Genomic DNA, 27,464 nt, shown 5'->3' on the forward strand with positions numbered 1-27,464 from the left:
GCCAATACCCAAGTATCCGTCTTCAACTTTGGCTTCGACGTCAACAGCAGGCTGCGACAAAGGAAAATGTTAGCCAACTGAATAGTCGAGGGCGCCGAGGCTCAACATATCGGAGGAACTCACCAAGCACCACGCCGTGGCATCTGCATCGACACCGATGCCCTTGAAGAAAGGCGACGGCGCTTCAAGATCCTGAAGTCTATCCTTCTGCTCGGGTGCCAATTTTGCATGGGTGACTCGTACTTCGCTGCCCTCATCCCGAAGTGACCATGAGTCCTCCTCGTCGCCCGGGAGAGATAGGAAATTGACAAAAGTGTCGACTTTGATGCCAGTCCAGGCATAAATGTCCCTCATACTAACCCCACAGTTCTCTGCCTTGGTGATTTCGCTTAGATCATGCTGGACTTGCAGAGCTGATAGAAGAAGGTTCTCCTGGTCAGCTTGAATTCTTAGCGGAACAATGCTGAATGTCGGAGCAGCCAATTGCATGATTCCGTCGATATCAACTGACCGGTTCGCAAGATAGATCCCAATCACAATATCATTTGACCCGGGCTTTGTCACATGTTGTCCTGCGACTGGTTGGCGACGAATTCTCGCATATAATCTGGCGTATGCGCCAAAGAACAGTGCTTGGATGCTAAGTCCATGACGCCTCAGTTGATCGCTCAATTGGTCGACTGGCAAAACCTTGGGATGGAATTTCTCAATGCGCCGTGCTACAAATGAGCCTCGGCTGATGGGCCCCAAGGAATGTTGATCTTGATCGAGATAATGCGTCCAGAACTCTTGTGCCATTTTATGAGCGGCTCTGTTGTTCGAGATAAGAATGCTCATGTCTGTGTTAAGCTGGGTTTGCGTGCCCTTACCACCGCATAGTCTCTCGAGCCGTGTGATCAGCAGCTGGAAGCTCACAGCATCATACAAGGCGTGGTGAATGCGGAGAGCGACGATCACTTCGTTCCCCGTGGTATCGAACCGCACGGCCCGCGGGAGGTCATACTTCTCGGCCGCCTCGTTCTTGACAACAACTTGAAACGTTTGTGATCTCCCACCGTTATTGCTATGAATAAAGAGAGTCCGTAACAGTGGTATTTCTCGGACGAGCTTTTTCGCCGCTTGCTGCAAGCCCTCCAATGACACGCCCGATACTTTTAGCCAGAAAGTCGGAAAGAACAGCTGGCCATTGCTTGCACTCCACATATCAAGCATGTATATCTGACCAGCGGAACAAGGGATGATCATGTCGAGGTCGCCCTCTGGTATTGCAAGACTCTTCTTAACGACTTCGGGAATCGATACATCGGTCGTGGGCCGCTCTGTCGCCCGGGCAGCTTCTCCAGCAGCACCTTTGAGCTGTTCAGCGACCACTGCCATCTTCTCAGGTGTCTGTGCTCTAATGATCTGGCTCACTGGAAGCTTAACGCCCTGCTTCTTTAGCAGACTAGCCACTCGGATGGCACTGACGCTGTCCAACCCAATGTGAAACAATCCGGTGTTCTTTTTGATCTCTTCTTTTTCCAGTTTGGAGACCTTCGCGAGAACGTCTCTAATGACAATCTCTATTGGAGTCCAGATTTCTTGGCTTCGGGACTGCCCTCGATCTTTATCATGCTGAGACTCCGTCGTTTGCTTGCGAGGCTGTAGTTCTACTCCTGGAAGACCGCAAATTGAGATCTTTTCGCCCTCTTCTTGCAGAAGACCTTGGTCGGGATCATTCATCAGAGCTGCCAAGACGGAATCAAGCTTGCTTAACAGTGCTTGTCCAAATGCTTCATTGGCCACTCCGTTCTGGAATGCAACAGTCCAGATTAGACCATTAGTATCGCCCTCCAATTCCACGTTAATAGGATATGGCGGCGTACTGGATGATGCATCAGGCGAGACTTCCTCGTATAACGCTGGAAGGTCGGCCTCGGCCGTTGGGAGCTTTTGAAATGTGAATAAAGTATCGAACAGTTCTCCATTCACTCCCTGTCCTCGTGCAATATGAAGAGCTTCACGTAATGGAAAGTGTTGATATTCTGAGATTCGCACAGCTGCATTGTGCACCGCCTTCAGGGTCTGTGCTCTGTTCATGTTTTGCCCAATCAAGGGTCTGAAAACGACGGTGTTGAACGTTGGGAAGATCAGTTGATCCGAATCTTCGGTTGTGCGACCAGAAAGAACGAGCCCGAAGCATACATCTATCTGGCGGGTGTAGTGGACAAGCAAGATTGTCCAGCAGGCAAGTCCGAAGGATTGGAGTGTTACTCCTTGCTGCCTACAGAACTTGAGGGCCTCGGTCAGGGTGGTCTTGGATTGATAGCGGAGCAAGAGCGCAGAACCGGGGTAGCCATGATGAGCGGCTTGCGCTTCAAAAATGGTGGGTTGGATATTCAATAGTTCAGAGTTCCAGAAAGTATGAGCCTCTGAGCTCTCTGCCTGGCTGATTACCTCCTCAAGGTGTTTTTGATACTTGATCAATGCGGTCTCTTTGGCCTTACCGTTTGGCGACCGGTAGGTTCTGTTGACTTCTTGGTGCAGCAGGTACAATGACCAGGCGTCATACAATGCATGCGGCATGGCCAGCACAAGGAAGGATGCGCTTTTCCCGCGTACAATAGCGACATTTGTTTCTTGATTTGCCAAATTTTGCTCGGTTGGGACCTTTTTGAAACCTCTGACAACATCATCCAGTTTTGTGTCGTCAAAAACCGTCACCGCGATTCTTTCTTTCATCGCATATTGGACAAAAACCGTCTCTTTTTCCGAAGATTCGATGAGTGCAAAATGAGTCCTCAGGATTGGCTCTGTTCGCGAGACGCTTTGCCAAGCTCCGATAAGTCTCTCGATATCAATTTTTGGGTTCAATTTGAAAGCCATGGCATTCATATACTTGTCCGATTCTAGAAGAAGACCTTCCTGCATCGGTGTGACTGGAAGGATGCACTCTACACTTTCAAGGTCGATCCCATGACCTTGAAGCATATGTCGATAACTGGTCTGGCAGTCCCCAATAGAAGACACTTTTCTCCCACCGTGGGTTGCTGCTCGGCTTTCTGCGCCTGAAGTGGCCGCCGCAGCAATGCCCGCAACAGTGGGCGATCTCATGATTGCGCTGACGGCGACTCTCAAGCCAGCCTGTTTGACCCGAGCTGCGAGTTTCATTGCTTCTATACTATCGAGACCCAATTCGAAGATTGTTGGTCTGTGACGATAAATCGTCCTTTCTTCAACGGAAGCGAGCTTAGCAATTTCGGACCGGATCAGTGTCTCCGTGCTGCTCAAAGCGGTGTCATCATCCACATCACGGGCATCGTTGGATGCTGGTAGGTCCGTCTTGTAATCTTCCTTCCGAGTCAGCGAGGGTTGTACTCCGCAGAAATCGGTAGGCAGGATAGCTTCTATCTCTTCTGGTCTGCGAATGACATCGACGTACATATTTAGAAACCGACTGGCTGCTTCCTTATCCAAATATTGAGGCTTTGCGACCAGGGTGACAACGAAGTCGGTACCTTTCTGCTCTACCTCGATGTTTAGAGGATAATCTGGAAAGCTCTCCGTTGGAATTTCTCGCCATAACCTGCTGTCATCAAGTTCCACTGAGGCCTTTTGAAAAACAAACAGAGTGTCGAAGAGACTCTGGTTCGCATTCTGTCCAGCATATTGAACAATCTTCCTCAAAGGCGTATGCTGATAAGGTATGCTGTCAACATTAAATTGATGACAGGCTTGAACGAGATCGGAAACTGCCGCTCCGGCTCTGAGAGAATTGATAGCACATGGAATAGTGTTGAACATCGGGCCGATGACATTTTCTATTTCTTCTCTAGCCGTGGCTCTGCCTGACACCACCACACCAATTGTGGGGCTGGAATTGAATTCTTTCTGCATCACATAGAGCAGAATGGCCTGGAAAAAAGCTGGGATCGTAACGTTCAGTTGATTGCACAGGTTTTGTATGTGTCCAATCCTTAGATGATCCCTCAGGACAACGCAATGAGGATCTCCCTCATACTCTGGATAGGCTATCGGGAGTTTGTGTGGCTTGATAAGAGCCAGGTGAGACGACCAGAATTCCTTCTCGTTCGGCAAGTGACATAATGGACCGTAGGGCAATGCCTCGTAGAACTGTATCTCGAGCTTGAGTGCCTCCTCAGGATGATTGTACTGTTTTTTGACTTGCTTCAGCAGTATGGGAAGGCTGTTTCCATCGTAGAGCCCATGAAAGATTTGAAGGGTCATGAAACCACCGTTGCTAGACTTTGCCAACTCGACTTTCCAAGGCAATAATGTTGATAGAGATCTGACAGATGCGACCCAATTCTTGAATGAGGAGTCCGGTACGTTGTAGATTTCTCTATCTCTAGCTTTGAGGTCGATCAGATTGACCGCGCTGTCGCACTTACGCAGCACAACTTGAGCAAACCCGTCTGCTGTGGATACGAAGCATGTCCTTAGGATAGAGATTGACCGCTGAGCTGCCTCCCACACCCTTTTAAGTCGTTGGATGTCGGTGTTCGGAAAGAGCTCAAAGAGAAAGCAGGAGAAATAAACCGTGTCATCAGGCCCACTCTGCATGACCTTGGAAATCATGCCTTCTTGTAGTGATGTACACGGCGTGATGCTCTCGATTTCCTCCGGCGGAACATCCATAATTCGCGATATTTCTCCAAAATGGATGTCACAGAATGATCGAATATTCTTGCGAGCAGTCTCCACAGCCTCGGTTTGCTGCGCGGTGGACTCTCGAGTAATGACTCGAGCTAGATCTTGGACGACAGAATGCTTGAGAATTGTACCTACTTCGGCGTTCTGGAATCCCTGCCGCTTGAAAACTCTGGAGAGCCCGATAGCTGAGATAGAATCCAGTCCAAGTTCGAATAGCCTCGAAGTCGGCTTGATGTCTGATGACTGGATTTGTAGGAAAGATGCCAGCACATTAGCCACCTCAATGTAAGGTTGGAGGTCGTCCGCTGCAGATCCATAATTTCCGCATGGTTCGCCTGGTGCTGAGCCTGCCGGATTTTCCTCGTACATTGCTTTGAGTGATTTATGATCAACCTTGTTGTTGACTGACAAAGGTAGAGACGAAACCGCGAGAATGTATGAGGGCACCATGTACGCTGGCAATTTATCAGCACAGTTCATTCGAATCCTCGCAGCCAGGTCCTGCAACTCCTTGGTTGCTACAATCGAAGGTTTCTCGTTCTTCGCCCGCCTTTGAGCTGTAGAAAAGAAAGTCACTAGCTGGTCCTTTTGTTGTGTCGGGTGTTTCAACACCATGGTAGCCACATTCTTAATGCTATTATCAGCGCCCATGGCGACATGATTAATCTCCCCAATCTCCAGACGCTGCCCACGTAACTTGACCTGATCATCGATTCTGCCTAGAAATTCAAAGCTGTTGTCATGCAGGAGGCGGACGAGGTCACCAGTTCGGTAGACTCTGGTCCTATATTCCGCCAGCACTACGAACTTCTCCGTTGTAAGATCAGGTCGGTTGAGATAACCTTTCCCAACAAGAGGTCCAGACAAACAAAGCTCGCCAATGGCACCGCGGAGAACTGGCGTCTGTGAAGTGGGCTCCAAAACGAAGGAGCCCACATTGTCCCATTGTTGACCAATATTGGTAGACTTCGCATTCTTAGGTACTTGCTGATGCACCGTGCAGCCAATTGTCACTTCGCTCGGCCCATAGAAATTGTAGAGACAACCCGTATCGCCCCATGTTTCCAAAATATCCTGGCTGACTTGCTCGCCGCCAACGATAAAGACTCCTTCACAGAGGCTGGGTACTTCTTCAGGTGTGAGCAACCTTGCTAGACTGGGGGTGAGGTCAAGGTGCGTTATCCCGAGGGCGTTGATAGTTGCCGGAAGATCCTCGAATAAAAGATCTCGAGGAGCGGAAGTCACGATGATGCCCACACTCCAACTCCAGTATTGTTCCAGCACACTGACGTCAAAATGGAAAGATGCGAACTGCAACCACCGAGATGATTCCTTCCATCTACCGCAGAAAATACGCTGAAACGACAACATTGCTTGGACAGCGCTGTCATGGCTGATCAAGCAGCCTTTCGGTGTCCCTGTAGTTCCTGAAGTGTACAGACAGTAGCAGGTATCTTGCACATGCAGCTCTTTCGTGAGCAAAGGCTTTTCGCTAGACAATTCTTGCCAAATGGCATTATCAATTGCCAAAGCAGATATACCCAAAAGTTTGTTGAACTCTGATGTCTTGTCGTCCGTTGTAAGCACAATTTCGCAGCCAGAGTCGCGGAAGATGAATTCCTTCCGGGAAGTTGGTGCGCCTGGATCAATGGCAATGTAACCGCACCCTAGTTTAAGTACTCCCAATATTGCAAACGAAGCTTCGGGACATTTATCGAAACAGACAGCCACGAGATCTCCAACCTTGATCCCTTTTCCCTGGAGCAGTCGAGCGATTCGGTTGCCATTTGAATCTAACTGGGCGTAAGTCCAAATTTGTTTCGTCGGAGTGTTTCCATGCAGGCTTTGCACAAATTCTAGGGCAATACTGTTTGGTTTCTGCCTTGCCGTCAGCTCCACGAATTCATGGAGGTAGCGGACGGCACCAGGAATCCGCTCTTCCTTGGCGGGCACGACCGAGAGGACAGATTCTGGAAGCTCCAAAGTATGATTCGGTTGAGTGAGTACACTCTCCATCACTGCATCAAACTCCTGGAGGATGTAGGCAGCTTGCTCTGGTGGTATCAACTTTTCACGGAATATTATCTGAAGATCAAGCGCATCATTCTCTCGGGGTATGATCTCCAGGGAGATCGTGTATTCAGCGGTTGCATCATCTTGGATAAGTGTCCATGGCCTCTTCGGTCCTTGTCCGGCGTTATATTTCTGCAGAACGATCACAGTGTCGAATAGATCATCTTCAACTTGCGCCCAGCGCTTGATCAAGTTTACTGGACTATGCTGGTGTTTCAATACACCAGCGCATCGACCAATAGCTCTTCGCAGAAGGTTTGAGCTATCTTGAGAAAGTGTGATCGCAAATGGCACAGTCGTGATGCAAGGAAATGCAACCTTGTTCTCTTCTTCGTCAAAATCCCGACCAGAAAGGATGATGCCAAAGGTGACATGGTCCTGAGCAGTATATGCCGAAAGTATCACAGCCCAGGCTGCAGCGAATAGAGCTTGCATTGTCGCGCCCGCATTCGCGCATTCATCCTCGAGAATTGTCAGCGATATGCTGCACTGTCGTGTCGCCACGCAATAGTCATCGCCTTCGTGATGATATACTCCCATGTCGGGGAAGCGAGTCGAGCACATATCAGCCGATATACCCAACCAGAACTCCTTCGTGCCTTCGTCACTGCTCAAGGCCAAGATATTGGAAACAGCCGGGGCAAGTGGAGCGACCTCTGATAACTGTGCGCCTGCGTATACACGAGCAACATCGCCCAGTATGGTGTCTAGAGAGTGAGCGTCGTAAAGCGCATGCAGCATGGAGATTTCAAGGGTCCGAAAGGGACCCGTGGAGGACACCTGAATGAGCCATGGCGGTTCTGTGAGACTGCACATCTTTCCGGATTTCCCTAGGACTTCTTGCTGATATTGCGTCACATCATCGACCCATGGCAGCTGTACAGCATTCGGATGATAGACTATCATGACAAATGGAATTTTTGGGTCATCCGTTTCAGCGAAGCCAGTTCTTAGCATTGCATGGGCTTTCAGGGCGACGGACCAAGCGTGTCTTAACCTCGATAAATCCATACCGTTTTCCAACCTGAAACGCATGTGATTAAGATAAAGCTTGTGGTTCGATCGAATGAACTGCGAAAGGATGCCTGACTGAGTAGGGGTGCAAGGCCATATGGAACGAACTCTCGTCTCGTCGAGGCCGTGATTCAGACAAATCGATCTTCGGCAGCTCTGTTCATAGGAATCAAGGTCGAATAGTGCACGCTCTTTGGCTTTTTGGGCCCTGGATTCGCAAAGACTGGCAATATTTCCGATACTCGCAGCTTCCAAAATGGCACCAGTTGATACGTCGAATCCCCTTTTCCGCAGCCTTGCTGCAATCTGCACAGCATTGATGCTGTCGAAGCCCAGATGAAATATGGTAGTGTCTCTGAAAATCCTCGGAAGAGCTCTTGGTTTCAATTGCACGAGTATATCCTTGACCAATACCTCCGTGCGAGACAGCTCTTCATTCACGTGAACCCGGTCGTCGATTGGTACCGAGACCGATGAACTAGCACGGACGGTAAACGGTTTGGAAGGCTGCAGCCTTGGCAATATTCCGGTAATAAGCGAATAGTCCGACGCTCTTGCCTGCGGATATTTGGCGGTGTGCATGAGGAGAGCGTCATACGCGTCCAGAAACTTACTCAAAATGTTCCTGTCGGCAACCTCAGAATGCAGTCTGAGGGCAATTGTATCAGCCTTTGTATTCATCGCGATCTCAAGGATGAAAGGAAAGGACATGACTCCTGATTCCTCAAGCAGGGTCCAAATCTGATGATCGAGCTTCAGTTCGTCTTGTTGCAGCAAAACCAGTGTATCAAATAATGATCTGCCCTGGGTCTCGATCTCCCTCTGGATTCGGCGAAGCGAGCTCGGTTGATACGGGAGGGCCTCAACATTCATCTGATGAATGCGGTTACACAGTTCCTGGTTGGATTCGACAAGCTGCAATTGGACTCTCGCTGGAACCGTATTGAAGCAGGGCGCAACCATAGTCTCCACGCCGTTGATCGGAAGGGTGCGGCCGCTAAGGACATTGCCAAAGCAAATATCTTGACTCTCGAAGACACAAGAAAGAAGTCGGCACCATGGGGCTTGAAATACCGCTAGTGGTGTCGAAAGTATCTTTCGCGCACATCCTTGAAATTCAGATACCCCGATTGTGGCCCTTCGTTCCACCAACAAATGGGTATTGGGGACGGTCTTATCCTGGGGCAATATAACTTCGCTTAGCTTGTGCAACGAAGCACCCTGTAGCTTTCTGCGCCAGAAATCGTATGTGGCATCAGTATTCAAGGCTTCCATGAATGACAGATAGCTATCGAACGGGGTGGTTGGACGTAGTTGGTGACCATGGTAGAAGGATTGAATATCGCCCAACAGGATGGTCATTGCCTCTGCATCGTACAGACCATGATGCATTTGTAGAATTAGCTCATATTTGTCTTCTTTATTCCGTTTGGCTGTAAGGGACCATGGCGGGAGCATAAGACGATCCAAAGCATAGTTCGTATTGTGCGTGTCTCCTTCTAGCCATGGAAGCTGAAAATTCTTCAATACTACTTGTGCGAAAGGAGAATCCGCGGAGTCAGTTGCAGCAAAGCCAGTGCGAAGAATCTGATGTCTTGCAAGTGCATGTTCCCATGCCTGTCGTAGCCTCGATATACTGCCATAGATGTTGAATCGCAAAGTGTTCTGATAGGCTTGAGAAGAAACACTCATCGAGTTGGTCACCATAGACTCTTGCAAAGGCGTACATGGAAGGAGCCTTTCTACTTCTAGCCCCATTTGGGAATAGAGACCACGGATTTTGTCTTCAAAAGCGCTGAAGAGTCGGCTCAAATCGTTCTCACTGTGCCCTCTATTGTGCTCCGGAACAAGTCTCTTGATAACCTTCATTAGTTGGCCGATGGATGGATTTTGCAGTAATGATGATATCTCGACCGCGGGGTAATGATCTCGTAGAGCTCGTGAGACACGTATGGCGCTGATCGAATCTAGACCAAGGCTATAGAAAGAGGTAGTACGATTGATCTTCTCGGGGCTGGCACCAAGCGCATCTGCAACGACACGAGCGATCTCGTGTTCGGATTCGGAAAGGTGATTGGCACCTTCTGAAGGCTTGCTGCCTCTCGATGTGGCCTGAAGCTGTTCTGCGTCGAGACTTCGATACAAAGCGATCAGATCCTTGCGATCAACCTTGCCTTGCCGTGTCAGAGGGACCCTGTCAAGGCGGAGAAGGCTATCAGGTATCATGTAATCTGGCAAGCTGTTTGCCAATGTTTCGAAAATGGCGCTGTTCACGTCGCGGGCGCCCATCGAGCCGTTTGACTGACGTGGAATCCAGAAAGCAACAAGGCTAGCGGTATCGTCTCGCTTGTCGATGACCAAGGATACTGCATCTTCGACTTCATCACACTTGACCAGAGCAGAATTAATCTCTCCGAGCTCAATCCTCTGACCTCGGAGCTTGACTTGATCGTCCTCGCGGCCCAATATGACTAGAGAGTCATCGCAAAGAAGCCTTCCGATGTCTCCTGAGCGGTAAAGTCGACCATATTCGGGATGATCGAAGAAGCTCTTCGAAGTCAGCGTCTGATCAAGATATCCGCGTCCCACCTGTTCTCCACCGATCCATATCTCCCCTACTCCACCCTTTAGAATTGGCCGAAATTGTAAGAAAGATTGATCACCGAGCATATCGGAGGCTGCTGGTGGTCTCGACGCTTGCCTTTGACAGATAAAGACGGACGTGTTGGGTAGCGGAGGGCCAACATTATTTAGCGCATCGGACTTCGAGACACGGGGTCGAACATTACATATGTTTGTCGTCTCACTGGGGCCATAACCTTGATACAGTCCGTGGTCGGACCAATCTGAAAATACCTTCGAGTTCATAGGCTCTCCAGCAGTAACCAGCATTTTTACGTGCGGGACATTGCCAGGTCGAACAAGAGCCGCCACCGAAGGGGTCATACTCAAATGCGTTATATCCAGCTGTCTGATAAAGAGTTCAAGGTCTCTCAACAAAACATCATTTGAGGCTGTGCACAACGTGATCCCGCTATGCCAAGCCCAGAAGATCTCGAAGACGGAGACGTCGAATGCTGGTGAACAGGCTTGCAGTAACCGGTCCGTCTCAGGTTCACATGGGTAAATACGAGAGAGCTCCTCAAGATTGCTGAGCAGGTTTCGGCAAGTAAGGAGGACGCCCTTGGGAACGCCAGTGCTGCCAGAGGTGAACACGGCGTACGCTAGCTGATCACCCTTCAAAGACGGGTTGTTGCGGATGTCGGCCGTGCAATGATGCTCCAGCAAGCTAGTTATGGAGACAGATGTCGATGCGCCAGTTTCCTTTAGCCCACATACATCATCAACTGTTAAGGTAAGCCTGCATCTGGCTTCGCTCAAGATTTGGCGGGCTCGCGCTGCCGGCGTTCGAGGATCGATACACATGTATGCTCCCCCAGCCATGATGGTCCCAAGGATACCAATGTAGAGGTATATCGAACGAGGGCCTATTAAGCACACAAGATCGTCTATCTGCACATTGTATACAGTCCGCAATACGCAGCCAACGATCCTAGCACGTTTGTAGAGATCACCGTAGGTGAGAATTTCTTTTTCCAACTGACTTGTGCGTGCATCGATGCTATGCACAAACTCAACGGCTGCTTTCCCGGGATATAACTCTGCAAGTTTTGAGATGGTGGCTGTCAGATCGAAATCTCCGCTGAATTTCTGGAAGCTGGTGTTGGCCAAAGACAAGGTATCCTCGTCAAAATTTTCCCAAAGACAATTTAAACTGAGGTCTAGGTCGCTCATGATTCGAGTGGTAGCATTGTCGAGCTGACGAGCCAAAAGTTTCGCATGGCCTTCTGGAATGAGCCTCGTGTCGAAAGTCAACTTCAAATAAATTTGGCCCTGGTGGGGCTCGAATTCTAGCACTATTGCGTATTCCAAGGCATCACGCGTCTTCACAGTTGTAACTTTGGAGCGATTTCTGCAATTTTCTTCACTGTCTTGTTGCCAAACACACAGCGTATCGAACAGCCTGTCTCCGGAATGGAGACCTGCCACGCTGTTAATGTCCCGTAGAGTGATACTTCCGTGTCGTAGACACTCGTTGCGTTGTCTTTGGACGTGATTGAGAAGGTCATGTGCTGTCCTTAGGGCACTGGTATCAACGCGAAGAGGGAATAGAGATAGACAAGGGCCGATGACGGACTCGATACCTGGAAGGGAGAAATGGCGACCGGCCACAACTACTCCAAGGGAGACGTCCGCGTTATCGAGGTATGATGAGAGTAGAAGAGACCATGCTGCCTCCAAAACCGTCTCCCGGCTACAGCGCAATGCCAACGCAAAGTCTGAGAGTTGTTCATAAGTCACCGAAAGGGGTAACTGCGTCGAGGCCCTGGGTGGTTTCTCCGACAGGAATGGCGATATAACCGGAAAGACAGAGGGCTTGAAGTCTTGGAGTTGATCACGCCAATATTCAATATTTCCCGCCTTCTCCGACCCCAGTCGGCAGTTTTCGTGCGAACGAAATTCGGGGAACTGTGTCCTGGTAGGCGTATTGTCTCCGGACAAGATGGCATTCAAGTCGTCTAGGATCAAATCCCAAGACCAGCCATCATACAAAGCATGGTGAATTCGAACAAGGACGTCGCTCTCGTCGTTCGTTTCGGAGTTCGCCAGCTGTAGAGGATGCAGAAGACTTAACTCTGGATCCTCTGAGAGGTCGCGCCAAACAATCTGCGCAAAGGGCATCTCCTGCCTGCCGGTCGGGACGAACCCGGATCGCAAAATCTCATTTTTCCTGGCGAGCTCGTGGAAAGCCCGACGCAGGTCACTCAATGTCAATCCCGGCGCGAGTCTGAGCCAGATTTCGTTAAAGTTCTGCTCCAACTTTGTGGCGGTTTCCACTAACATTGCTACCTGCATGCTACTGCAAGGCAAGAACTTTTCGTATCGCGTTTTGAGGCTTGAGATGCTAGGATCTTGTAGCAGCTGCAGCTTGATTCCTTGCCATTGATCGGACGTCTCGTATTCAAGCGCAGTCCTTCCCCTTCTCCCGGCAGTTGACTTGGCGATAAGGCTTGAAAGGTTGACCACATTATCGGCTTCTGATATCATCGCGGCATTGACATAACTGTACTTTTGACGCAGTCGGGATGCGATCTTAATAGCCCGAAGGGAATCAACCCCCAGCGACCAGAAAGAGGTCAATCTGTCAACCTGGCATCTCAGCTCTGCGTTCAAGGCTCGGGCCACATCCTCCTCTACTGGGTTCTTAAATGAGTCTGGAGGGTTGGTCGGTGCTCGATGTTCTCGATAGTTGCGTTCAAGTGCTTTGCGATCGATCTTCCCGGAAGGCAGTCGAGGAACGTCGTCGTAAATGAGCACGATCTCGCCGGGACGCATGTACTGTGGTAACCATGATTTGCACTGGGCGAAGACGTCAGAAGCCACAACGTCATGTCTCGCAGCACAGAATAGGACCAAAACATCGTCAACGATGCTTGCAGTGGCCAGGTGAACACCATCAGTCTTCGAGGCGATACCTTCGATTTCTCCCAATTCAACCCTTTGGCCTCTGAGCTTGACTTGGCCCGATGTCATACGTCCCAAGATCTCTAGTTCCCCATTTGGACGACAAATTGCTCTATCACCGGTTTTATAGATTGGCCCATAGCCGGCCAGTTCAACGAATGCAGCTTGGTTTTGTTCTGGCCGGTTCAAGTATCCGTCAGCAAGTTGGCCCGCAATCGCCAGCTGCCCCGATTCGTCAACAGGTGCTATCTCAAGTGCTTCGTCTTCCTTAAGGACAAATGCAGTCACTGTTGCCAGCGGTCTCCCAATGCAGCGTACAGATGCATCAGCAGCGAGCTTGGGGGCCAACGTACAATGAATTGCCGCCTCCGTGGGGCCGTACATAGCGTACAGCATGCTTGACGTATCTGAGCTGCCTCCAAATTCAGACACGACCGGAGCAGTGAGCATCTCTCCAATTGTCAGGAGCGTCTTCAGGCAAGGAGCCGCCTTCCTGGTTCTCAATAACGTTCCCGCTACGGTCGGAGTGAGCTCCGCAGCGTCTGCGTCTAGCATCCGAATAGTCGCGGGTAGATCAGTAAGCATTCGCTCGCGTTCACAGCCTACCAATGTGGCTCCCCGGAAGAATGTAAAGAATATCTCAAATATGGATACGTCGAACGTTGGTGAAGCAAATTGTAGAAATCGTTTGAAACGGGGGATATGCTCGTCGTGCGCAAGTAATGACTGGGACACTGACAAGTGTGATACTACGACGCCCTTTGGAAGTCCTGTAGAACCTGATGTGTACATGATATATGCTGGAGTGGAGGGGTCAAGGTACTGGCGGTGTTGAGGATGGGTGTCATTCACCTGTGGAGACCGTGATGTTTCTTGGAGCCTTTCCAAAGATACAGTCTTGCACTTGATATTTGTCAGAGCATCTTCGAAGGATGCCATGGTGGTGGTGGTGGTCAGAACGAAGGTTGATTGAACATCTTGGAGGATGAACTTGAGTCTTTCGGGAGGCACGTCGTGACTGACTGGGCAAAAGGCAGAGCCAGACTTCAATACTGCCACCAATGCCACATAGAGTTCTGGACACTGAGGTATAATGACGGGAATAATGCATCTTGCATCCTCTTTGGGCGATACATACTCTTTGATGTCTCGGGACAGAAGATCTGTTAGGCGATGGAATTCGCGGTAGGTAAGACTGATGCGTCTGTCGTCCGCCTGCCAAAAGTCCAGGATGACCTTTTCTTCAGACGGCGTCGCTATGAGTTCGTGCAATAATTGAGGCCCCGGCAGTAGTTGACGCTGCTCGTTGACGACTGACAGATCACGTGGGCCGTGGACGCCATTGACTGGCCGAGGCATATTGTCGGACGGCGACAATGACGAGGAAAATGATGAAGAGACCTCTGAGACTATGAGAGATTCGGTGAGATTAGTACCGACGTGAGAGAGACTTTGTCGTGCAAGATTTGTCACGATATTGGATGGAACCACCAGCAGGGAGTGAGTTCTGCTGATATAGGTGGTGTTTCATGGGCAACGCCATAGAGTGAGTCGGCGCAAGGGGCGTTTGTAGAGCTGTTTGACGTCCGGCCGGCACTCGCGAGAGTAGCTACTGTACGGAGCAATTTCTTTGTTTGTTCTTTGGATGACGGATCTTTCTCGTGTAGCATTGAGCATTGCTCGACATGGGCGCGACCCAGCCAACGCTAACCTCCGATGGCGCCTCTTAGTACCCAGTATAGTGACCTGCGTCTTCACAATACTCAAGGTATGCTAACACAGAAACAGCCAAGCTGATCTGCGGGCGTCAGCGTGCAAACGAATGCAGGTCTTGAGGAGCCCGTGCCAGTAGCGAGTGTGGTACAGTAGCAAGCGTGGTCGGTTGGAGTCTTGGGGAGAAAATTTTTGATGCCCACCCGAAGCCTCGTCAAGTCGTGTGCAGCCTGCCGTGGGGCTCAGTCCACGCCGTCTACACGGTCCACCACGCCACAGGTTGTAACAAATACCACTGACTGGTCAAGCCATTTGGCCATGACACCGCCATGACACCGACATGAAGCCGTGACCAAAGACTATGTATCTGATAATCTCTCCGATTATCAGATACCTGGCGCTCCGCAATCGGATCAGATTTTTCGTGGCGTGCAAAATCCTCCATCTAATCTCTTGACCGTGTCCAGCCCGTGTCATGATGCCCTGATGTGGAGGAGGAAAAGTTGGCCTGCTGGGCAATCGTTCCCGGGCTCCTCATATGTCACCGGACGTTTCCGCGTTGACGGTTGCCACCAATACAGGCCATTCTTGGGTCACGCATCGCAGCCTTCGTTATTCAACTTGTGTGCTCCATACATATACTGGTCTATTTCCCCGGAGTCAAACCCTACTGCTTCTTCTCCCAAGACAGCCGCTGCAGAACTGCTTGCCTTCTGGCTGTCGTCTCCTGGATTTCGAGTACCGGGTTCCACAATACGTCTCTGAGTTTGCTAACTGTTTGTGTCTTGTTCTCATGGCTCCGGGGGTCCTGTCTGGAGTAAACGGACATGCCCATGAATCAGACCAGGCGAGTCCGGCGAACGACATCATTGGCTGGACTTCTGGGCCTTCAACATATGGCCTGCGAACGAAAGGCGCTGCAGCTGGCTTCTATTCTGCAGCTCCAGGCGAAGTCCATGACCTTGTATGTGTGGGTTTTGGGCCGGCCTCACTCGCCATTGCGGTCGCTCTCCATGACTCGCTGCGCGCCCAAAGGGAAGCCGGCACCGAGACTGCCAATCCGACAGTCCGCTTTCTGGAAAGACAGAACGCCTTCAAATGGCATGCGGGGATGCTGCTCCCCGGGGCAAAGATGCAAATCTCCTTCATCAAAGATCTTGCCACCCTCCGAGATCCCACAAGCCACTTCACCTTTCTGAATTATCTGAAGCAGCACGACCGGCTGGTGCAATTTTCGAATCTGAACACCTTCTTGCCCTCTCGGCTGGAGTTTGACGACTATCTGCAGTGGGCAGCACGCCACTTTGAGCATGTTGTTGAATATGGTCAAGAGGTTGAGTCGATACACCCCCAGAGACTGGCTGGGACGGAGGAGTATGACTGCTTTGAAGTTGTGTCACGAAGCCTTGCCACCGGCAGGACCACGAGTTTTCTGAGTCGAAACGTTGTGATAGCGGTAGGCGGTCGACCCGCAAAGCCAGCGCTCTTTCCGACCTACCACGATCGCATTTTGCACTCATCTGAATACAACACGAGGATCGGCCGCGTGCTGCCAGATAGTGACCAAAATTCTAACATTGTTGTGATGGGCGGCGGGCAAAGTGGTGCCGAGGTCTTCAATGATCTTCATCACCGCTATCCCAACGCCACCACAAAGCTCATCATTCGAGACTCGGCACTTCGGCCAAGTGATGATTCACCATTTGTCAATGAAATCTTCGACCCAGAAGCCGTTGATCCTTTCTTCGATCAGCCGGAGGATCGGCGGTCCGAGAGTGTGAAAAAGAACAAGGCCACCAACTACAGTGTTGTGAGGCTCGAATTGCTGGAGAAGCTATACGATGATCTGTATATGCAAGGGATCAAGCAACCAGACAAGCGGCTCTGGCAGCATCAGATTCTGCCGCTGAGGGAGCTCTCAGCAGTCGTTGACAATGGGCCTCACGAACACGTCGATTTGATTTTGACTAACCTGAACCCGTCGAGTAAAGGCAGTGAAGAGAAGTTGGCAGCCGATGTGGTTGTGTTGGCCACTGGTTATCGTCGAGATGCACATGTCGATATGCTCACTGCTTGTCAGAGCATCAACTCGAATGCTGATGGGCACTGGCAACCCAGGCGCGATTACAGTTTAGAATTGAATCGTGGGTCTGTAAAGGAAGGCGTCGGAATCTGGCTGCAAGGATGCAACGAGGCCACTCACGGCTTGTCCGATACTCTGCTGTCCATCCTGGCCACTCGAAGCGGAGAGTTGGTGGATTCCATCTTCGGGATCAACTCGAACCCCAGTGGTCAATGAGGAAAGCCTGGTCTTGGTGGATGTACAGTACCTCTCATATCCTTATCGATACGATGGCATACTTTTCCCCTTGCCAGCAAGGAAGGAGTCCCACACGCTATCTCGACAGGAATTGAGATGCCTGAATCCTAGATGATGAATGGAAATAGTTGTTGGGATTTGATTAGTTGTAGACTGGCCAAACTGGTGTTCTCCCTGGTCCGAGCTTCTGGCTTTCGGGTCAATTAGCCTCCCATTGGCAGTCTTCCTGGTGTTTACCAGCAGATTTCAGTCCCGGGGAAGCCGATGCCCATGTCCTCAGTTGTGGAGAATCCAATGAAGGCTGACCAGGCCGTTGGTGGAGGTCGAACCGCACAAAAGTCATAGGATGAATGGCGCCACCTCCGCAAATAGGCCACAGGTCTCAAGGCAAAGATGCCTGGTGTAAGCGGCTTTTGGAGACAAGGATATGCCCATCCTCGTTGGCCAATGTTGGTGGTGTGGCCCAAGGCCAGAATCACCCAACTGCCGTCCGGAGAAAGGGCGAAGGGGACTGGCTGGGCGTGTGACGGACTAGGAGACAGCATCTTGTCCTCAACTTCAACTGCTGCCTTTGACAAGAGAGACTGTGGGAGACAGGAGAATCGGCCGTAGGGTCAGTAGAACATGAGCTTGAGGAGCCACAGGGCAAGTACAGGGCAAACTGCACACAATTTTTTGGATTTCGGAATCGCAGCTGGAACCTCGCAACCTCGGCATGCGACTCGACTCAAGTGGCCAGTGGCTGATTATTGCCGGCGCCCCAGTCACCAATTTGACCCTCACAACTCCAACGTTGCTGCTCGAGTCCCTTTCACTTTCGCAGCCGCCACATTTTGTTTCGATTTGACCATTTCTTCAAACTTCTGTTCCGCATGGACACACAAGTCCTCAGCCTTGTCGACTGAGCGGCCATGGACAGCCTTGAACATGACCTCGAGCACCCCAAGAAACGACGGCGGCGTGAGATTGAACGGAAGCCACTCGCCGCTCGTCTGGCTTTTGACGAAACGGTCAAGAGCGATGCTGCCTTGATTTCCCAGGGTCTCTGGTCCAAACTGACGGGTGAGCGTGATGGTATGCTGTCTTCGCATCGAATCCAACTTTTCTGGTGCGAATAACCTGCTGACACGGATTTGCAGACGCACGTAGGCCGACCTCCAACCTGTTCATTGCTCTTACGCCTTGTTCCCCTCTCCATACCGAGCTACAAGATTCCACCTGGACTGTTCTCCCTGCACAGCTCCGCGAGCCACAGTCTTCAGCGGAGGCTTTGGAACTGGTCGATGTTATAAACCTTTCACCAAATTCCTCTGCCTGTCAGTCGATCCTGAAGACCTACGCGGCAATCGACCGAGATCGTCATCCGGGTCATGTTCCCAAGTCGATTGAGATTCGGGCTATCGTCACGAAGCCTCTCACCCTCGAAACGATCTACGTGTCCGTTGAAAAGGGTATGCTTGAAAAGGTCGACGACATACAGGCCAAGTTCGGCGGTGGCTTTCAATATGGCAGGCATTTGAAAGTTGACAGACGACCATCCGCGCCGAATGGTGTGCTCCAAAATGTGCCCTCTATTACCAGTCGACTGGCCTCTCTTGTTCGAGAAGCACTTTCTCAACTGCCCGTAGTGCATTCGGGAGATGTTTTTCCTCTGCCACTCCCAGCCCATCCTATCACTCACGTTCGACCGCCTCCTGCCATCGTGGTGGAGTGCGAGCCAGTGTCCCAGGGACATGTCTCTGCAAAGACTAAGATTGTTCTGGTCCAGACAGGTTCCTCACAAGAGAAAGCCCTTGCCAAGTTGGCGCCTGTTCAACCTATAATCGAAGAGTCCCTTGAAGATACCGCAGAGGATACCTCAAATGACCAATTCTATTCAGCAGCCGAGGACAGGCAGACAGAGACAGGATCAGATGAGGATGATCTGTCCGATGACGGATCCGGCACTGATTCGCCTCACGAAGAAAGTGATGAGGATTCGGACTCCATGGATGATATGATTTCCCTTAGCGCCCCTGGACTGCCGCCTCAGCAGGCCGGGACGCTGTCGGCCATGACTGCGGCAACCCCAAGACCGGGTGGGAAAAGGGCCACAGGCACACACACCCCGGGTTCCCTCTATTCGAGCTTCACCTCTGTGACAGCAAGGGGTGGCAGTCGCCCAGGGAAAGTGTTCAGAACCGAGGCTCTACTTCGCAAAATCCCTATTGAGCTGATGCACCCCCAGCCCAGCCCTGAGGATGATGAAGAGTCGTTCGTCTTCATTGATACCAGCACGCTTGCCAAGATTGGATGTTTTTCTGGCGACTGGGTTCGAATAGAGATCGCCAGAAATGTGAGCTCGCAAGGGTTCCCGCATTCAGCTATGAGGACTCTCGGTGGATTTGCAGAAGAAGAGTCTGACTGGCGAACGGTTAAGGTGTTTGGCCTTTCAGGTCTGGCAAATCTGCAGCCACGCTATGCGGTCGACAAGACTGGTGACCGGAGGTCAAGCTTCTCGCAGAGGGACCTACTGTTGCCGTTTTCACCGGCCGTCTATCTCTCTCCCATCCTTTTGGCTAATTTATCTAATGCTCAGTACGTCAAACTTGGATCTTTGCCTACCACCCCTCGGCACGATCTCAAGTCGAGCCATCCGCCAAGGTCCAGCACGTCCAAGTCCCCGCCAATTGCAAAGGAGGTTGTCCTTTCAAAAATCGCCGATCCAACGACAACCAATCCCGCTTTTCAGCCAACTTTATTCTCATCCCTTCAGTACCACCTCCAGAGCAAAAAGCGCATCTTGAAGAAAGGTGATCTCATTGCGGTGCCGGTGGACCAGGAGCTGGGAAAGGCCCTCACCTCTCAAGGAGGTCCAGATGAAGCTCCAAGCGAGGACGAAACGATAAAACGACTCAACACCCCTGAGACGGTTGGCAATTCGCGATTCGCAATTGCATGGTTTTCAGTGCAACAGATTCACGCCGACCAGGCGGGCAATCAGAGTGGAGAGGATCAGAGCACATGGGGTGGTGTTGTCACCCTCGATAGTCTGCAAACTAGAGCCTCCCAAAGTGGTACATCCATCCAATCTGTCTCGCACTCGACAGAAATCTGGAGCCGTTATTGGTTTGGCATAAACAAACTTCCGCAACAGAACATACATCGGATCGAACATGTCCCTACAGCAGCAGATATACCACCCCTAGACAAACTTCCTTTGGAGACCCGTCTATCTGGGTTGATTTCCGCTGCGGTCAGCAACCGTGCTGTCAGTCTAGGGCTTCCCCCCCTCGTCATATTGCTCTACTCCACTCAACGACAGATTGGCAAGTCGTACATTGCCAAATCCGCTTGCTCGGCTATCGGCGTGCACGTCTTCCCGATATCTGCTCACGACCTACTCTCTGAGAACGCGTCAACCACAGGTGGTGGGGATACAAAGACAGAGGCATTATTACGGACCAGAGCTGAACGGGCGCTTTCGGGAGGTGCTCAACAGACTGCCTTGCTTATCCAGCACATTGATGCTCTCACCGCTGATAGAATGGTGCCTGTGTTACAGGAGATCATTTCAGAGTCTCGTGTTTTGATTGCTACGACCTCAAAAATCGATGATATACCTGCCGGGATCCGCAGTCTATTCTCCCACGAACTGGAGGTAACAGCGCCAGATGAAAAGGCCAGAGAACTAATCCTTCACAACGCATGCGTTTCCATTTCGACACCTTTGTCGACTACTGTCAATCTGAAATCAATAGCTCTTCAGACCGCGGCGCTAGTAGCTGGTGACCTGCTAGACGTGGTGAATCGAGCTTCACTTGCACGGTCGACGCGTCTGCTTTCACTCGCAGAGTCTCAGAGTTGTAATGTTTCCGATATCTTCATCTCTGGAGGCCAAGCAGCCACGCATCTACTCCCCAGCGACTTCACTCGCGCCATTGCCGCTGCGCGATCGAGTTTCTCAGATGCTATCGGGGCCCCAAAGATTCCCGCTGTCACATGGCAAGATGTGGGAGGCCTTTCGTCGCAAAAAGACGCAATCATGGAAACTATTTCCTTGCCTCTCACTCATCCCGAACTATTCGCCAATGGCATCCGAAAGCGGTCGGGAATCTTGTTCTACGGGCCTCCAGGAACCGGGAAGACTCTGTTGGCGAAGGCTATTGCTACAGAGTTTAGCCTCAACTTCTTCAGCGTCAAAGGTCCTGAGTTGCTGAATATGTATATTGGTGAATCCGAAGCCAATGTACGACGGGTTTTCCAGCGTGCTAGAGATGCCCGCCCCTGCGTCGTATTTTTCGATGAACTGGACTCAGTTGCACCAAAACGTGGAAACCAAGGCGACAGCGGCGGGGTTATGGATCGGATCGTGTCCCAACTCCTCGCGGAGCTCGATGGGATGTCAAGCGGAGGTGGAGGCAGCGACGATGGGGATTCCAAGTCGACCTCGAACGCAGGGGGTGTCTTTGTTATTGGTGCAACGAACAGACCAGACCTCCTCGACCCAGCCCTTCTCCGGCCTGGCCGATTCGACAAGATGCTCTACCTAGGTGTCGCCGACACGCACGATCAGCAAGTCACGATATTGAAAGCGCTGACACGAAACTTCACCTTAGCACTGGATGTCGATCTGATGAGCGTTGCACGCCGGCTACCTTTCACCTACACCGGTGCCGACCTATACGCGTTGTGCAGTGACGCCATGCTCAAGGCAATCACGCGGAAAACGCGATCCGTGGATGAGAAGGTGCAGCACGTCGGCAAGGCGCGTGGTGAGGATATCAGCACGGGCTACTTCTTCGATCATTTGGCCACTGAGGAGGACGTGCAAGTTGTGGTAAGCGAAGCCGATTTTATGGCGGCTCAGAATGAGCTGGTTGGCAGTGTGAGCAAGAAAGAACTGGAACATTTTGAGAGGATTCGGAAGCTGTTCGAAGAGCAAGATATCACTGCGCCCCCCTCAAAAAACGGCCAAAGTGAACCTGCCCCTGCGATATTACCCTTGCGTCCCGCCCCGGCGCCAATGCCAGCTTCCCAATCGGTATCGGGTCCTCACGCAGACGACCAACCGAGAGACTCCCCGCTTGAAATCAAGGACAAGGGCAAGGGCAAACAGAGGGAAAACAGTACACCGAACTCAAATCACACCCCATCATCGGTTTCTCCGACATACATCTCAAACTACAACAAAACAGCGGTACCGCGGATCGGCAATCCCGACTCCGGCAACTCTTCAGATGCAGATAACTCGGACTTTGGATTCAGCATGAGACCGACCCATATGAACGGGAGTGCGATCAATGGAACAAGAACATCGGTGGAAAACAAGGGGAAGGGTAAATTGAGGGAGTTGGCCCCGGAAGCAATGGCTGATGGATTTGTGGATGATGTCGAGGGGGACGATGAGGGCCTTTACGACGATTGAACTAATCTCCGCGTGCAAAGGGTTCTGCATGCACCCTTGTCCCATAACACTGCCCGTTGCGGCGCAGCTCGGCGGCAATGACAGTGACAGTGGCAGCAGCCCATGTCGTTAAAATGTGCCGGATATCCACACAATCAACAGCAAGCATTTGAATGATTTGATCGCAATCTTGGACATGAAAAGTTACAGTCATTGAATCTTCAATTAGATATGCCTTTACCTGTGTATGTCCTTCTACAGAATCTTCAACTTGCTCCCCACTTCGTAGGGTAGCTTTACTCGGAGGTCAGATTCTAGGATCATGACAAATACTGACGATGAGGATAGGGGTGATTTGCTCTTCCTCGGCCCGTCCGTCCATCTCGATTCCCGATTCTACTCTAGTCTGCTCTGCGCTACTGTACAAAACTACATACCCTAGTCTGTACAGTATGTGCTCTACAATTACGGGAGTATTCTCCTCCGCGTCTCCCCTAGTTAGGTACTCTGTACTCTGCTCATATCGGTTCTCTGCCCTCCCCTCGATCGGATCTCCATCTCCATCTCCATCTCGCAACGCGCATGAGAGAACGTACTCGGGACGCGGATGTATGCACATCGTTCTCCTATTCGTTCCTCGGTATGTTTTATTATACCATCTCTTATATCACACATGCATGGCATGGCTACATACATAACATGGCTATACACGTTAGATCATGGCCACGGCACACTGATTGACCGGAGTGTGTATGTATGTGTCCTTGTGAACTCCGTAGAAGGAAGGCACCCTAAGGGGGGGAGGAATGGAATTTTCTCGTTGCTCCTTTTTCTCCTTCCTTCCTTCTTACGTTCCCTTTCCTCTTTCCTTCCTTCCAGCTCGTCTCTCCTTTTCCCTCCACTTTTCCTCTTCCTCGCTCCTTCCTCCTTTTTCTTTCTCCCTGTCCCGGTTTTCCCCTTTGTATTCGCCTTTTCCCTTTCGCACTTGTCCCTCAAGGGATGTAATTTCTTTTTGTATTCTCTTCTTTCTCTTTCTAATACCTGCTGTAGTCCGTATATCGTATTATATCTTATCGTCTCCTATCGTAATAGAGATGGAGATGAAGATCGTGTATAAATAAGAACTAGAAAAAGAAAAAGAAAAGAAGGCCGTGGAGCTAGATATATATATAGGATTGGAAGCAGGAAGCAAGAAGTAGAAGTAGAATCTAATCCTGATCCTGATCCTGACTCGAAAGGAGAACTAGACCAAGAATCAGAAGGAGATGTAGATGCAGAATGAGTGCAGGTAGAGTATCAGCTAGAGGTATGGCTTACGGAGGAGGACGAAGAGGAGCCTGTGGTCCCCCTCCTGTAGATATACAGGACTTTGACTCTAAGCGTAGCTACCAGGTAAGTCGATTTGTTGAGCTTGGATGAATATATCCATGCGGTGTACGGTGTTGACTCCTTCTACACAAGTACTCCGTATGTACGAACCCATAGCATCAGTATACCTATGTAGGTAGAGAAGTACATGCGAAGAAACAAGCCAGCCTTGAACGACTCACTCGCCGACTTTCGCTCTGATTCCGGAGTCCGCATGCATGCACGAAAAGGTTCCCTTTTTCTTCACCCTTTCTGTCGTCCTTTCTCCTCCTGGGGGAAGAACAAAAAAAAAAAAAAGGGCGACCTAAGTCGTTGGTCCTCCTGGTTACGCCCGGCTCTTATCTCATTTCATCTCGTCTCGTCTCGTCTCGTCTCGTCTCTTCTCGCCGTGTCTTGGCTCTGTACTTCGCGTGAAGTAGTAACTCCGGCCTCCGTATGGCTATGGCAGTGTCTCTGAACTTGTTTCCCCCCCAAGAGCAGCCGTCCGTGGGACGAGAACGGAGTTTGTGCACACTCGCGCGTGTGCCGTATGGATACAGTATCTTGCGCACCCTTTTCATTGGTGTCGTTCGTTAGTGGCCTCCGAGATACGACCTTGACCTTCCCCCTGATCCAAATGATCACTTCATCTCGCGTGCGCCGAGACGAGCAACAAGGAAAAGAAAGATTTTCGAAACATGCATGAAAATCTAATTAAACTGGTTTGTCTTAACCGCTCAAGCGCCGTTCTAGAAAAGTCACGCCGCGGGTCTGATATGCAGCCTTCAGGAGAGTGTGGGCCATAGGTCCACGGATCTAAAAACGCGCAATCCTCGGTTGCTGAAACAGGCGTTGACGGAAGATTAAATTAAGGAAAGCTCAACGATCTGTACGACCAAGGGGAACCGAAGACTGAAATGGAGAATGGAAGGCACGAGGTGGAATGGACTTGACGGAGGTGGGTGAGTCCTACCGTATGGAGGAGAGATTCCGTCCTCTGCAACCACAACTAGCGTCGTTCTCGATCCCAGGGCGATGGTACATAGCTGTCAGTTGTCCATCAAGACTCCACTGAATACAGAAGATATTTGGCATAGGTATGTGCTGAGGAGGCTGGTTGAATCCAATCCCACATGGAAGTCCCCATCGGCAGAAGACTCAAAGCATCCGTATATAAAATAACAAGGTCGGCAAAGGGGGTTGTCGCGACCAGGGAAAGTCGATAGAACGCCCTCCCGGGTTACCTCTATAACATTCCCAAGAATCAAAAGTAGTTGACAAACTCCGTCCATCGTGATCGTTCGTGATCCTCCTCGACGCTCCATGCCGCGTGCGCCAGATGTATGAAGATGTGTTATTATGGATTATGTTTTCTTCGTGCCCGCAGGGCATGATGTTCGTCCGGCTCTTGCCCCTCCACTCTTTTCTCGTAGTCAAGTATGCTCAGTCTGGCCAGCAGACATTGGCCTCGGTCCCCGATTATACAAATACATAGGAATGAACAAAAAATTTTTTGGCGATCATGCGTCTGTTGGCGATACCGTCAATGGATAATGGCCCTATCGAGCGACTGATGGCTGTATGAGAACAAGAGGTCGAAATCGAAATCGGACCCACGGAGAATTAAGCGACTCCCGTCTGTTCGTTGTGCGCATGGGTATCATATACACATGTATCTTCCACTTTCTATAGTCGTAGCTCATGGGGGTGAAAATGTCTGGATGTTCGTCGTGGGATTGGTTCGGAGAAGAGTCTGCGCAAATGTATGAAGATGGGCGTGCGCGTCAATGGCCATATATTGTGTTATAGCCCCTTCATATGTGACGATTAGGCGGATGAAGGACCGAATGGTGGATTGTCCTGCTTGGCTTCTCGTTGCGCCTCGAGACCTGGGCTCGATACCTGCTGTACATCTCGAGCGACAGAAGCAGCTTGTTGAGCTCGTTCTGGCCTCGCAAGAAGCCTGTCGGACGGACTCTGAGCGGCGTCTGTACTCCGTCCATCACCTGAATCGTCCGCCGGAGACCTAGAAAGTGCCTGGCGAGATGATTCTCCCTCCTCACGCTGGCGCCTGGACCGTCTCTTCCCGCTAGACGTCTCCTCCTTTGGCCCAACATACTGCAAGAGTGGCGTCTGCATGACGGGTGATGTGGTAGCAGGAGCTTCAGCAAGCGAGCTAGGGGTTCCAGACGGCCTCGATTTCTTTGCCGGCCTCCTCTTCGGCTCGTAAGTCTGCCCGGCCTCTGCAAGCTTCCGGTCGCGTTCTTCTGCCTCTTCTTTCGTCGGACGGCCTCGTTTCTTGCGCTTTTCCCCGGGCGGCTCAGGATGAGTGAAAGGACGCAAGATCCGGAAGCCCTCTCCATTGGTCGTAGGAGGGATGGGCGAGTCTGTCGAACGGGGAGGACGAGGCTGAATCGGACGCTGCGTTGGCTGGGGTAAATCAGACTCAGACACTGCTCTCATTTCCGGAGGATACGGCGCAAGTGGCTGCTGAGGAAAGCCTGGGTGCCCCGGCCCTGGGAAGGAGCGGGATTGACTACGCAAAAAGTTGTACATATGCCGACAGGCACTAGGAGTGCGGCCTACACGAGGTCAGCGCATGACTATGGATTTCGCGACCAGGAGCGAGAGACATTGGACGTTTATTTGAGAAGACTGGGTTCGGGACTATCTCGCGCAGATGCGCGACGGGCATGCCGTCCTTTCTGGAGCCTACATACCTGCTGGCAGAGCAACCTCGTCCCATCTGGGTTGTATATTGCCGTTCTCCATGGCGCGCACCAGAAATGCCGGCACATCCTGCCCCGTACTCTGAATAATGTTGGTCAACAAAACGATTTGCTCCGAAATTGTCCATGGTTGATGGAACAAATTTGACATCGGGAAGGGAGGGAGCGGAGCGCAAGCTGAATCTTGGAAGGGACGGGATGCATGTGACTGTCATCAAGCGCGCAATAGTGACCGGCATATAGGTAGTGTTGGTTCCGCAGCACTGTTCATCCAGATCCGAGTGCAACTGCAGAACTTGTTCTGGCCTCGACTCACGGTGCACAGAGGACGGAAAGGACAGTGGGTTTGTGGGTGACCTGGCCGGGAGGTTGTAAGAGACCTTTTTAAGAGAGGTAGATTGGTTCGCCCATTCAAGCGACAAGGCAGAACAAAAATTCCAGGTCAGGACCAGCACGCTCGAGTCTGGACAGAAGGCCTTGGTGGACTGGTGGTCCTTCTGCCTTCGAGGCCGGTTGAGCCAGGCGCAGAAGGGGAATCATTCCAAGTTAGCCATTTGGGAAGAGCAACTGGGCATCGAACAGTCTAGCAGTCTAGCGATTATCAGTGGGCAGATGATCAGGAGCCGCGGGTCGACCAATGTCGGCCGCAGCTGCAAGACATGCAACGGCGCGTTGTGAGTGGCCGGGCGGTGGCCATCTGCGC

At 51.1% G+C, this 27,464-nt stretch overlaps 4 protein-coding genes across 4 annotated transcripts; 2 read left to right on the forward strand and 2 right to left on the reverse strand.

Annotated features, from left to right (window-relative positions):
- Positions 1–69: 69 nt before the first annotated feature.
- A1O5_02287 (uncharacterized protein) lies at positions 70–14,625 on the reverse strand (the record flags this gene model as incomplete). The annotated part of the gene is made up of 1 exon (XM_007742903.1): positions 70–14,625. The coding sequence occupies one exon, from the start codon at positions 14,623–14,625 to the stop codon at positions 70–72; it is 14,556 nt and encodes a 4,851-aa protein (XP_007741093.1).
- Positions 14,626–15,772: 1,147 nt separating this feature from the next.
- Positions 15,773–17,278, forward strand: A1O5_02288 (L-ornithine N5-oxygenase; the record flags this gene model as incomplete). Its single annotated transcript, XM_007742904.1, has 1 exon — positions 15,773–17,278. One exon carries the CDS (start codon positions 15,773–15,775, stop codon positions 17,276–17,278), a length of 1,506 nt encoding a protein of 501 aa, XP_007741094.1.
- Positions 17,279–18,210: 932 nt separating this feature from the next.
- Positions 18,211–22,706, forward strand: A1O5_02289 (uncharacterized protein; the record flags this gene model as incomplete). Its single annotated transcript, XM_007742905.1, has 2 exons — positions 18,211–18,373; positions 18,439–22,706. 2 exons carry the CDS (start codon positions 18,211–18,213, stop codon positions 22,704–22,706), a joined length of 4,431 nt encoding a protein of 1,476 aa, XP_007741095.1.
- Positions 22,707–25,859: 3,153 nt separating this feature from the next.
- On the reverse strand, positions 25,860–26,912 carry A1O5_02290 (uncharacterized protein; the record flags this gene model as incomplete). Its single annotated transcript, XM_007742906.1, has 2 exons — positions 25,860–26,614; positions 26,753–26,912. 2 exons carry the CDS (start codon positions 26,910–26,912, stop codon positions 25,860–25,862), a joined length of 915 nt encoding a protein of 304 aa, XP_007741096.1.
- Between the last annotated feature and the right edge of the window lie 552 nt (positions 26,913–27,464).

Source organism: Cladophialophora psammophila, assembly GCF_000585535.1.
Source record: "Cladophialophora psammophila CBS 110553 chromosome Unknown aczJe-supercont1.3, whole genome shotgun sequence".
In the NCBI taxonomy this organism is placed as follows: Eukaryota; Fungi; Ascomycota; class Eurotiomycetes; order Chaetothyriales; family Herpotrichiellaceae; genus Cladophialophora; species Cladophialophora psammophila.